Source organism: Lynx rufus, unplaced genomic scaffold (assembly GCF_022079265.1).
Source record: "Lynx rufus isolate CCGP_SWC_20201006 ecotype Redwood Valley unplaced genomic scaffold, mLynRuf1.p SCAF_2, whole genome shotgun sequence".
Taxonomy (NCBI): Eukaryota; Metazoa; Chordata; class Mammalia; order Carnivora; family Felidae; genus Lynx; species Lynx rufus.
In genome coordinates this window covers 91,966,150-91,979,557 of record NW_025814834.1, presented here as the reverse complement: position 1 = coordinate 91,979,557, position 13,408 = coordinate 91,966,150, and the positions used below count along the sequence as shown (strand labels likewise).

General features: G+C 37.4%; 1 protein-coding gene across 2 annotated transcripts in view; it reads left to right on the top strand.

The window, feature by feature from the left end:
* Positions 1 to 13,408, top strand: part of SPOPL (speckle type BTB/POZ protein like) — a 79,856-nt gene that overhangs the window by 44,082 nt on the left and 22,366 nt on the right. For both annotated transcript variants that reach the window (XM_047082986.1, XM_047082985.1), the window contains exons 2-5: positions 7,532 to 7,668; positions 7,860 to 7,981; positions 8,470 to 8,621; positions 10,928 to 11,055. In XM_047082986.1, coding sequence (XP_046938942.1) covers positions 7,591 to 7,668; positions 7,860 to 7,981; positions 8,470 to 8,621; positions 10,928 to 11,055 — 480 coding nt within the window. In that variant the 5' untranslated portion in view covers positions 7,532 to 7,590. The remainder of the gene's footprint in view (positions 1 to 7,531; positions 7,669 to 7,859; positions 7,982 to 8,469; positions 8,622 to 10,927; positions 11,056 to 13,408) is intronic.

The following is a 13,408-nucleotide window of genomic DNA, read 5'->3' as shown; positions in this document are numbered from 1 at the left end:
ATTTTGTATCCTGCAACTTTGCTGAACTCATGTATCAGTTCTAGCAGACTTGGTGGAGTCTATCGAATTTTCCATGTATAATATCATGTCATCTGCAAAAAGCGAAAGCTTGACTTCATCTTTGCCAATTTTGATGCCTTTGATTTCCTTTTGTTGTCTGATTGCTGATGCTAGAACTTCCAGCACTATGTTAAACAACAGCGGTGAGAGTGGGCATCCCTGTCGTGTTCCTGATCTCAGGGAAAAAGCTCTCAGTTTTTCCCCGTTGAGGATGATGTGAGCTGTGGGCTTTTCATAAATGGCTTTTATGATGTTTAAGTATGTTCCTTCTATCCCGACTTTCTCAAGGGTTTTTATTAAGAAAGGGTGCTGGATTTTGTCAAAGGCCTTTTCTGCATCGATTGACAGGATCATATGGTTCTTCTCTTTTTTTTTGTTAATGTGATGTATCACGTTGATTGATTTGCGAATGTTGAACCAGCCCTGCATCCCAGGAATGAATCCCACTTGATCATGGTGAATAATTCTTTTTATATGCTGTTGAATTCGATTTGCTAGTATCTTATTGAGAATTTTTGCATCCATATTCATCAGGGATATTGGCCTGTAGTTCTCTTTTTTTACTGGGTCTCTGTCTGGTTTAGGAATCAAAGTAATACTGGCTTCATAGAATGAGTCTGGAAGTTTTCCTTCCCTTTCTATTTCTTGGAATAGCTTGAGAAGGATAGGTATTATCTCTGCTTTAAACGTCTGGTAGAACTCCCCTGGGAAGCCATCTGGTCCTGGACTCTTATTTGTTGGGAGATTTTTGATAACTGATTCAATTTCTTCACTGGTTATGGGTCTGTTCAAGCTTTCTATTTCCTCCTGATTGAGTTTCGGAAGAGTGTGGGTGTTTAGGAATTTGTCCATTTCTTCCAGGTTGTCCAATTTGTTGGCATATAATTTTTCATAGTATTCCCTGATAATTGTTTGTATCTCTGAGGGATTGGTTATAATAATTCCATTTTCATTCATGATTTTATCTATTTGGGTCATCTCCCTTTTCTTTTTGAGAAGCCTGGCTAGAGGTTTGTCAATTTTGTTTATTTTTTCAAAAAACCAACTCTTGGTTTCATTGAACTGCTCTACAGTTTTTTTAGATTCTATATTGTTTATTTCTGCTCTGATCTTTATTATTTCTCTTCTTCTGCTGGGTTTAGGCTGCCTTTGCTGTTCTGCTTCAATTTCCTTTAGGTGTGCTGTTAGATTTTGTATTTGGGATTTTTCTGTTTCTTGAGATAGGCCTGGATTGCAATGTATTTTCCTCTCAGGACTGCCTTCTCTGCGTCTCAAAGCGTTTGGATTGTTGTATTTTCATTTTTGTTTGTTTCCATACATTTTTTAATGTCTTCTCTAATTTCCTGGCTGACTCACTCATTCTTTAGTAGGGTGTTTTTTAACCTCCATGCTTTTGGAGGTTTTCCAGACTTTTTCCTGTGGTTGATTTCAAGCTTCACAGCATTGTGGTCTGAAAGTATGCATGGTATGATTTCAATTCTTGTATACTTATGAAGGGCTGTTTTGTGACACAGTATGTGATCTATCTTGGAGAATGTTCCATGTGCACTCGAGAAGAAAGTATATTCTGTTGCTTTGGGATGCAGAGTTCTTTTTTTTTTTTTTTAATTTTTTTTCAACGTTTTTATTTATTTTTGGGACAGAGAGAGACAGAGCATGAACGGGGGAGGGGCAGAGAGAGAGGGAGACACAGAATCGGAAACAGGCTCCAGGCTCCGAGCCATCAGCCCAGAGCCTGACGCAGGGCTCGAACTCACAGACCGCGAGATCGTGACCTGGCTGAAGTCGGACGCTTAACCGACTGGGATGCAGAGTTCTAAATAGATCTGTCAAGTCCATCTGATCCAATGTATCATTCAGGGCCCTTGTTTCTTTATTGACCGTGTGTCTAGATGATCTATCCATTTCTGTAAGTGGGGTGTTAAAGTCCCCTGCAATTACCACATTCTTATCAATAAGGTTGCTTATGTTTGTGAGTAATTGTTTTATATATTTGGGGGCTCCGATATTCGGCGCATAGACATTTATAATTGTTAGCTGTTCCTGATGGATAGACCCTGTAACTATTATATAATGCCCTTTTTCATCTCTTGTTACAGCCTTTAATTTAAAGTCTAGTTTGTCTGATGTAAGTATGGCTACTCCAGCTTTCTTTTGGCTTCCAGTAGCATGATAAATAGTTCTCCATCCCCTCACTCTCAATCTAAAGGTGTCCTCAGGTCTAAAATGAGTCTCTTGTAGACAGCAAATAGATGGGTCTTGTTTTTTTATCCATTCTGATACCCTATGTCTTTTGGTTGGCGCATTTAATCCATTTACATTCAGTGTTATTATAGAAAGATATGGGTTTAGAGTCATTGTGATGTCTGTAGGTTTCATGCTTGTAGTGATGTCTCTGTTACTTTGTCTCACAGGATCCCCCTTAGGATCTCTTGTAGGGCTGGTTTAGTGGTGACAAATTCCTTCAGTTTTTGTTTGTTTGGGAAGACCTTTATCTCTCCTTCTATTCTAAATGACAGACTTGCTGGATAAAGGATTCTCGGCTGCATATTTTTCCTGTTTAGCACACTGAAGATCTCGGGCCAATTCTTTCTGGCCTGCCAAGTTTCAAAAGAGAGATCAGTCACGAGTCTTATAGGTCTCCCTTTATATGTGAGGGCACGTTTACCCCTTGCTGCTTTCAGAATTTTCTCTTTATCCTTGTATTTTGCCAGTTTGACTATGATATGTCGTGCAGAAGATCGATTCAAGTTACGTCTGAAGGGAGTTCTCTGTGCCTCTTGGGTTTCAATGCCTTTTTCCTTCCCCAGTTCAGGGAAGTTCTCAGCTATTATTTCTTCAAGTACCCCTTCAGCACCTTTCCCTCTCTCTTCCTCCTCTGGGATACCAATTATGCGTATATTATTTCTTTTTAGTGTATCACTTAGTTCTCTAATTTTCCCCTCATACTCCTGGATTTTTTTATCTCTCTTTCTCTCAGCTTCCTCTTTTTCCATAACTTTATCTTCTAGTTCACCTATTCTCTCCTCTGCCTCTTCAATCCGAGCTGTCGTCATTTCCATTTTGTTTTGCATTTCGTTTAAAGCGCTTTTCAGCTCCTCGTGACTGTTCCTTAGTCCCTTGATCTCTGTAGCAAGAGATTCTCTGCTGTCCTCTATACTGTTTTCCAGCCCAGCAATTAATTTTATGACTATTATTCTAAATTCACTTTCTGTTATATTATTTAAATCCTTTTTGATCAGTTCATTAGCTGTTGTTATTTCCTGGAGATTCTTCTGAGGGGAATTCTTCCATTTGGTCATTTTGGATAGTCCCTGGAGTGGTGAGGACCTGCAGGGCTCTTCCCCTGTGCTGTGGTGTATAACTGGAGTTGGTGGGTGGGGCCGCAGTCAGTCCTGATGTCTGCCCCCAGGCCACCGCTGGGGCCACAGTCTGACTGGTGTGTGCCTTCTCTTCCCCTCTCCTAGGGGCGGGATTCACTGTGGGGTGGCGTGGCCTGTCTGGGCTACTTGCACACTGCCAGGCTTGTGATGCTGGGGATCTGGCGTATTAGCTGGGGTGGGTAGGCAAGGTGCACGGGGGCAGGAGGGGCAGGCTTAGCTCGCTTCTCCTTAGGTGATCCACTTCAGGAGGGGCCCTGTGGCAGCGGGAGGGAGTCAGATCTGCTGCCGGAGGTTTGGCTCCGCAGAAGCACAGAGTTGGGTGTTTGCGTGGAGCGAGCAAGTTCCCTGGCAGGAACCGGTTCCCTTTGGGATTTTGGCTGGGGGATGGGCGGGGGAGATGGCGCTGGCGAGTGCCTTTGTTCCCCACCAAACTGAGCTCTGTAGTCAGGGGGCTCAGCAGCTCTCCCTCCCTTTGTCCTCCAGCCTTCCCGCTTTCTGAGCAGAGCTGTTAACTTATGACCTCCCAGACGCTAAGTTGCGCTTGCTGTCAGAACACACTCCGTCCGTTGGGCCCCTCCGCTTTTGCAAGCCAGACTTGGTGGCTCTGCTTGGCCGGCGAGCCGCCCCTCCGCCCCGGCTCCCTCCCGCCAGTCCGTGGAGCGCCCACCGCCTCGCCGCCCTTCCTACCCTCTTCCGTGGGCCTCTGGTCTGCGCTTGGCTCCGGAGACTCCGTTCTGCTAATCCTCTGGTGGTTTTCTGGGTTAGTTAGGCAGGTGTAGGTGGAATCTAAGTGATCAGCAGGACGCGCGGTGAGCCCATCGTCCTCCTAAGCCGCCATCTTCTTCAGTCTCTCAGAACTATCTTTAAAATGATAGTGTTCTGTTAATGATCTTGTTATGATTGCCTGTTTGCTGTTCTGTTTTCAAATAAAAATAACCATTTGTGGTTTATAAAAGCAATTGAAGGTAACAACTTGGAGGTACCTAAGGGGAGTATCTGATTTTTATCAGAAATGAGTAATTCTTGTTGAAGTGACAATGGGCAATGCTCTTAAATTATATATTCCCTTTTCTTTGAGGCATTCTTCTGCCATCATTCATCTCTATTCTATTTTTGTTTAGTTAAGGAACATCCACTTGGTTTTCACCCCTCTCCTTTAATACTGATAACTTTTAAGTACTCCTGGTACAGTATTCCTAGTGTTATTATTCTCACTTTCTTGCCTGCCTACCTTGCTGATTCTCCCATTGTGCTGTCCTGCAGGTACATCACATGATAAGAACTTGTATGTGAGGAACTTACATAAATATAAATACATTTGGGTGAGTGTGTTAGTATAAATGCCATAATTTAAAAAGGAAATTACAGGGGTGCCTGGGTGGCTCAGTCGGTTAAGCATATGACTTCAGCTCAGGTCATGCCTACTTCGGCTCAGGGGGCATGATCTCACTGTACTTGAGTTCAAGTTCTGAGTCCGGCTCTGTGCTGGCAGTTCAGAGCCTGAAGCCTGCTTCAGACTCACTCACTCACTCTCTCTCTCTCTCTCTCTCTCCTTCTCTCCTTCTCTCCCCCACCCCCTCTGCCTCCTCCTCCCCCACTCATGGTGTGTCTCTCTCACAAAAATAAACATTCAAAAAAAATTTTTAAAGGGAAATTACATAAACAGTCTAATCATAAAGGATTAATTTTAAAACTGTTCCATTTGAAGTATTTTCACTCTAATTCTGATCTTACTGTCTAAATTATACTGAAAAATCCATCAGTGACATCAGCCACATTGGACTCCTTCCTTTTCCTGAAATTTGATCAAATTCTTTCCGAACTAGGGCCTTGGCGTTGGCTGTTCTTTCTACTCTCTGACAGACACCTTTCCTTGATGTGTCTCAGCTGTTTTTTATCTTTTAGTTCTCAACTCAAATATCTACCCTTCAGAGCCGACTTAACTGATTTTCTCAGTACCTAATTGAAGAATTTTCAGCTGTTTCTTTGTTTCCTTTTAGTTTCATTTACTATAATTTATTGTCTTATTTATTTACTAGTTTATGTTTTTGCCCCAACATGTTTCCTGTGCTTGAAGAACATATTATAAATAGTAGTTACCAGTGGATGAATGAATTACAATTAATTTGTCAGGTTTTCTTCCTTTTAAACTAAACTTTGAGTCATTTAAGTTGGTAGTTTTTTTCCCCCACAAACCTGACTTTTCATTTGAATCAGCTGTTTCTTAATCTGAGGGTCAGATGAATGTCACCCTTTCATATATAGATTTCCAATTATTTCATAATTTTACTTAATATTTTATTCACTTATTTTGTTACTGTGTTCTAAAAGTTTTTTTTGCATGTCTCTGCAGTTTTAAAACATTATAGATTTGTTGTACATGTTCAGAGGTTTAAAAATCAGAACTTAGCATCATAGTGGAGGTTTTTTTGTCTCTTTTTACTTTTGATTCATCTGTCTTTGGCAGAAAAATAACTTGAGTGAATTCATTCCTTCACCAAATAGCTATGGAGGTGGTTTACATATTTCACACATCTGGAAATGAATTTTTGCTGCTTTAAACGTGAATAAAAACATGATAGAATGTACAGTCCTTGTGCTACAGCTCTTTTTCACTTAGAACTCTTTAGTAATTATCCTGTTACTTTCAGATATTTAACAATGTGGAGAAAAATAGGGCCATCTTGATTTTTGTTCTTTTAAAGGAACACATGTATACTTATAACATTTTTTTCTCACTTTGAATTTCACAGCAGTATATCTCAGTGGTAGTTTTGTATTTTCATTGTTTATTTCTGGTGCAAATTTATAATATACTTCTTCATTTGTACGTCTACATTTTTTCATACCTTTTGTAGGTCTTTTTGTTTCTGTGCATCTTTCCCATAGTTTTCTTCAGTCTTTGTTTTCTTGTTTCATACTATTGTTACATTGATTGTAGACACAAAACAAATATTTCCTTTTGAATTCTGGATGATGTTCCTATGTTTGAGTATAAGCTTCAAACATCCTCACCCACACCCCTGCAAACTATACTTCCTATGTAGCTCTTGGGTTTCTCCTCTTTCTTTTATAGACCTTCCAAGTTGCAAAGTATCACTCTCCAGTTACTAATGTCCTGGCCAAGTTATGCTGAATTAATTATATGCCCAAGTGAATGTAGTATGAGAACAGCTAACGAGAAAGAAATTTTCTGATAAGGTACATATTATGTAGTAGGGGGCACTCTGATAGGAACAAAATATTAACAGACACCTGTTAGTCTGAGATATAGGTGGACTTCTGTGGAAATCTGTGTAATTCTTCTTAATACAGCATTGCTTCTGAGTTCTCATTCTTTGTTCTAGTCGGCCAAAACTTTGACAGATGAGTGACTAATATTTGTAGTTTTCAGGACTGTTCTAACTTTGCAACCCTTTAGATTTTTGTGAATATATCAATAAAAAGATGAGGAAAGGTGAATCAGATATTAAAGTTGACCCTTGAAAAACATGGGTTTAAGCTGTCCACTTACTGGACAGGTCCACTTATTTGCAGATTCTTCTTCGATAAATATAGTACAGTAAATGTATTTTCTCTTATGATTTTCTTAATAACATTTTCTCTGGCTTAATTTATTAGAAGAATACAGCATATAACACATATACAAAATATGTGTTAATCAACATGTTATTGGTAAGTGTTCTGGTAAACATTAGGCCATGAGTAAGTTTTGGGGAGTCATATAGGTGGATTTTAGACTGCTTGGAGGTCTAACCCCTGCCTCGTTCAAGGCTAAATTGTAATTGTTGCCGGTAAGCTTCCATGTTATTTTGTGATTTTATGTGTATATGTAGGTTATTTATTGATTTGTGGTATTTTGATAAATATACCTTTATAAAATAATGTCTTATCTATAAGCATTCTGTTTGTTTAGATTTTAAGTGTTATATGTCCCAAAGGGTTATGATTTTTTTTAATTATTGAAATAATGAAATCCTTGCATGTTCCCTCATAATCAAATTTGAGAAAGTAATTGTTTTATGATTGTTGAAGTACTATCTTGATCCAAACTTTTTCATCAGCAATGAAACTTCTTTTCTTTGTAGTAAAGTATTCATCTGTGTGGGATATTGCATAAATCTTGGAAGACTGCAATAAAGTGGCAATGTCCCGGGAACCTACCCCACCTCTCCCTGGAGATATGTCTACTGGTCCTATAGCAGAAAGCTGGTGTTATACACAGGTACATGCTGTTAAAAATGCCTTACTTTATGTTATGTCACTTAAAAATGTTATAGCATTTTGAGAATATTGTAAAGCACTTTGTCATAGTTATTCCAAGTATTAAGAAAAGTGAGTCATGGGATGTTTAACATGTGATAAGCTAAAAGCATATAAGTCATCATTGTAAAAGTAGTTTTCTGAATCTCTTAGGTTAAAGTAGTAAAATTTTCCTACATGTGGACCATTAATAACTTCAGCTTTTGTCGAGAGGAAATGGGTGAAGTGTTAAAAAGTTCAACATTCTCATCTAGCCCCAGTGACAAAATGAAATGGTAAGATTTTTGTTTTGAATTTTGTTTTGATATTATTTTTATCTACTTTATAGTTGGGTTGTTACTGTTTTTTGTTGTTTTTTTTTTAATGTTTGTTTTTGAGAGAGAAAGAGACAGAGTGTAAGCAGGGGAGGAGCAGAGAGAGAGAGGGAGACACAGAATCAGAAGCAGGCTCCAGGCTCTGAGCTGTCAGCACAGAGCCCAACGTGCATCTCAAACCCACGAACTGTGAGATCATGACCTGAGCTGAAGTCGGATGCTTAACCGACTGGTCCACCCAGGCGCCTCTGTTATTGTTTCTTCATGGACATTAGTCTAATTTTATACTAGATTTGTAAGTTCCTAAAAGTATAGAGAATTACAAAGAACTGGGGATATTGATGGGAGTGTTGTTTGTGATATTATCTGACAACGAATTTCAGTATTGCCTCTCTCTTTTGAGTTTTACGTTTTATATTCCTCCATATGAGCCTATTGTTTTGTTTTAGGTGCCTGAGGGTAAACCCAAAGGGATTAGATGATGAAAGTAAAGACTACTTGTCCTTATATTTGCTTTTAGTCAGCTGCCCAAAAAGTGAAGTTCGAGCAAAATTCAAATTTTCCCTTCTAAACGCTAAAAGGGAAGAAACAAAAGCAATGGGTAAGTGATTTGGGATAAAGAAGTCTCTGAGTAACTACATGTTAACTTACATACTTTTCCCTGGAAAGGATATTTTTTCCCCACTGAAATCTGCTTAACCTAAAACATGTAATGTGGCCATTTAATTTTAAATGCCAGTGTAGTTATGGTTGTTTTACTAAATCTTAGACTTCATAAGACATGTACAGTTTGTTAAAAATAATATTAAAATTTTACTTTTTCTTGTCCTAAAACGATATTTACCTGTCACTTAGAAAAATTGTTGCTTTTAGGGCAAGGTGCCTGGTTCAATTTCTGGCAAATATAATCGGTGCTCAGGAAATATTTCTCCCTTGCTGTTTTTACCAGATAATAAAATCTGAGGAACAGTGTGAAAGGAGATTGAATGTTCTGATACTTTGTCACTAGAATTTTTTTAAGCGGTGGACTAAACACTGACCGAAAGGAAATCAGTTTTTCTTAGTCTCCAGATCTATTTAATTCATCTCAAGCTTCACATATATAGCCAACTGAAACCATGTGGTCTGGAGCTTCATAAAGAAGAGCATTGTAGGAAATACACAATGTGCATAGTAAGAAAATATATCATGAACTGCCACGTTAAATTTTAAGTGATTTCTAGAAATGAATCACAGAATCAAGTAATGTCATTACAAAAAAAAAAAAACTTCTAAAATACACTTTTAAAAATTATCTTTTGCTGAATTAATAACATAGTTTCACATATATTTTCATGGTGTCTGACATTTACAGTAGTGGAGTGTCTTAGTTTAGGTTGCTGTAACAAAGTGCTATATAGATTGGCTGGCTTATGAAGGCTGAGTGTACAAGATCAAGGTACCAGCATGGCCAGGTTCTGGTGAAGGCCCTCTTCTGGATTGTAGACTACTGATTTCTCTCACTGCATCTTCACATGGCGGATTGAGCTAGGGAGCTTTGTGGAGTGTCTTTTATAAAGCACTAATCACATTCATAAGGGCTCCACCTTTATGAACTCCTCTAATTCCAGTCTCTTTTTTTTTTTTTTAATTGTTTTAAATGTTTATTTTTGAGGAAGAGAGAGAGAGCGTGAGCAGGGGAGGGGTAGCGAGAGAGGGAGACACAGAATCTGAAGCAGGCTCCAGCTCACAGACAGTGAGATCATGACCTGAGCTGAAGTCGAATGCTCAACAAACTGAGCCACCCAGGCGCCCCTCACTGGCCTCTTAATGCCATCACATTGGGGGGATAGGATTTCAGTGTAAGAATTTTGAGGAGATACAAACAAACATTCAGCCCGTAACATGGAGTCTTTCAATTAAATTTATTTTTGGTTTTTCACCTCCAGTTAATTCTTTGTATAACAGATTGTGAACACTTTCTGTAGAGGATCTTGTTTATTTTTTAATATACAGTTCTCCAGTATGTTAGACATTTGAAAAATTTACCTCCGACATTATTAAGGCATTTACAGATTATACTAAAACCATCTTTTAGACTTTTATGAAAGTTGTTTTTAGGGATGAAGAGATTATGTCCAAAGATCTAGGGTGATAAGAGACTTTATTTAGCTTCTTTTTACCAGTTAATGGATTTTTCTCTGGTGGGATAGATGCCCCAGGAAAGTTAAAGGATGCCGTTGTGATTTAGAGCATCCATTTTTAAAGGGAGAAACAAGAAATGAGAGCTATGTTTTCTTTTTTTTTTTTAATTTTTTTTTTCAACGTTTATTTATTTTTGGGACAGAGAGAGAGAGAGACAGAGAGAGACAGAGCATGAACGGGGGAGGGGCAGAGAGAGAGGGAGACACAGAATCGGAAGCAGGCTCCAGGCTCTGAGCCATCAGCCCAGAGCCCGACGCGGGGCTCGAACTGACGGACCGCGAGATCGTGACCTGGCTGAAGTCGGACGCTTAACCGACTGCGCCACCCAGGCGCCCCAAGAGAGAGAGCTATGTTTTCTTATCAGGTTCTGAGGAGGAGGAGTATGACTATGCCAATGTATTTTGATCCTTTTTCATCATTAAAGAGCCTGCATTGTTAGAGAGATCTCTTCCTTCTCCAAGAGATTTGATCTGCTCTTCTTCTGCTTAGAGATCGAGGAATCTGAAAGTGAGCTCACTGATAATGGCCAAAATCTGAGTAGTGCTGTGAACCAATCTGGTCCTACCTGATGTAAATCTTGTGACATTTTATGAACACACATATCTATAATTTTTATAATGAATGTATTGGCCAAGTTTTATTTTTGTACATTCATTTAACTGTGTTGTCATTAACATTCTTAGATGATTCTTTTGTTTAAACTTCTGTTCTGTTTTCCACCAGAAAGCCAAAGAGCATATCGATTTGTACAAGGGAAAGACTGGGGTTTTAAAAAATTCATTCGAAGGGATTTTTTGCTTGATGAAGCTAATGGTCTTTTACCAGATGACAAGCTTACATTATTTTGTGAGGTGGGTACATTTTTTATTTCAAGGAACTCCAAAGTTATATTTAATGATAAAGCAAAAATATAAGCTAGAACAATATTGGCATACTTTTTTTTATTGCGAATACTTTTAAAATTCAGTAATCAGTATAATTGATAAGGTTCCATTTGTAGATGTTTTACCAGTAAGACTAGATTGTCTTCAATATAGTAAGTAGCCCATTCTGAAAAGAATCTGTCATGTCTACAGCTATAAATTATATATGGTAGTTATACTACCACATAGTAAGTACTTCTTCCTTCTAGAAAGACTATGGATGTGTATATCTTTATATGAAAATTTCTAAGTATCTTCTTCATTCTGAAATAGGTAATCACTATTTTTTGTCATATTCAGGTTGACCATATTAAACATGATTAGTAGCTTATCAGTTTGAATACAGACTGAAATATGTACATCCATACATAATGAAAGTGCCTGAAAAGATTGAGAAGCTTGATATTTATACAGTTGGGTTCATTTAATTAAATAGATGTTGGCATTATAAGCAATAGCATCCCAAATTTTTAAGATATACCCATGTCTGTTGACAAACTTGTGAGATTTATTTATTTTCATAAAGTGTCATATTTTAACAGTTATGAACATAGCCCTGCTAATAATTTACAGTAATGATTTGTTTTAATTTGAGGCTGGAATTTGCTCTTGTCTGTACAAATTGTTGAGATTATTCTTTGGAGTGACTTCAAGGATTATATTATCTACCAATACAGTTTATAGAGAATATACATCAGTAACATAGTTTATCAAAATGTTTAAGGTAGTTGATAATTTTCATAGGAAAACTTAATTGAAAGGTTATGATCAAGTAAACTCAATGTTAGATATATGTTAATAAGTTATTTTAGATCAATGAATGTATTAGAGGCATGATAAGTTACTTAACTGCTATTGAGTTAGCTTTAATTTCTTTGTAGAAAATGTATAAAATTTCATGGCAGCATTATAAACTAATTTTATGTTATTATGCTGTGTCAGAAAAATAATTGAAATGTGGCTCTAGAGACTACATAATGCAAATATAATGCATCTTATTTTCACTTAGACAAGTTAAACGAACTGTAGGATAAATTTGTTATGAATATAATTATTTGGTTGGTAAAGCACATACCACAAGTGTCTTCAGCAGAATTTATCATTAAATAATTTGAAAAACAAATACTATAAAGCATTTGTTGCCAATAGACATATATTCAGAGTAGTATCTTAAACAAATACAGATTATATTATTTAAAAATTTTAGCATCCTTAATATAGACTCTTCAGAATTTTAGGAGTTATCTTAAATTCCAACATGTTAATTTTTTAAATTGTACAATCTTTTAATTTAAAGGACCTTAAAAAAAGCTATGCAATCCAATTTCAAAAATTTACTGCAGTTAAATCTTATGTAAATAAACTCTTTAAGAAAATATTCCTTTTTTTTAGAATTGAAATTATGTTTATAGATATTTTAAGTATATTATATTGGAACCTAGTCAACAAGAAATTCAGAATGAAGGCTGAAATTAAGATCTTTTTTCAATACATAACTTTTGAAGTATATTTTTTATCCACATGCTAGTAACTTCAAAAAACATAACCTTCCATGCCTTACATTTTAAGTTGGCATTGATCGTATTCAGTTTTGGAGACTGTAATAGATATTTTTTTTACTGATGTGGAGACTTATACCCTGGGCACTGTATTTAGCATCGGTGGGCAAAAAGTACTTTGCACGAACATTCCTCATGTGCTCCACCGTTTCTTCCATACCTCTCATTGATGCCCTTCCTTCTACAGCACCTCCAGCACTGCTTGCAGAAGAGGAGGAAGCATTGCACTGCCCTACCTAAAGAACTGCCTCCTCCCCCTCCCCTGCAAGTGGTGCTGTAGACAGGTAAGGCAGTTTGGTGCTACCCTTTTTCTGCAAGAAATAACCTCATCTTGCAAGTTCCATATTGTGAATCAAGTAGCCAGAGTAGATATTTCTAGTAGTGTAAACAGCTCGGCCCATACTGTCCCAAAGTGATGGAGAAGACAGGAATTGAGGAATAAGTATGAGAAATAGAAAACTTTAGATTAGTTCATTTTTTTTAAGTCCAACAGATTTTAAATAATCTCATATAGACCCATACCATCTCTTGATTGCAGAAAATTATACATGTACAGTTAGAATGTGCGTATAAATTGAGTTTTTCATAAAGTTAATTCATTTAGAAGGACACACCTTTTTTCTCATCCTGTTTTTTGTTGCCAAGATATCATTTGTGTTTTAAAATACTTGTGATAATGGATGGAAGTTAGGTTTCATTCTTTAAAAAAGCCCTTTTAAGGC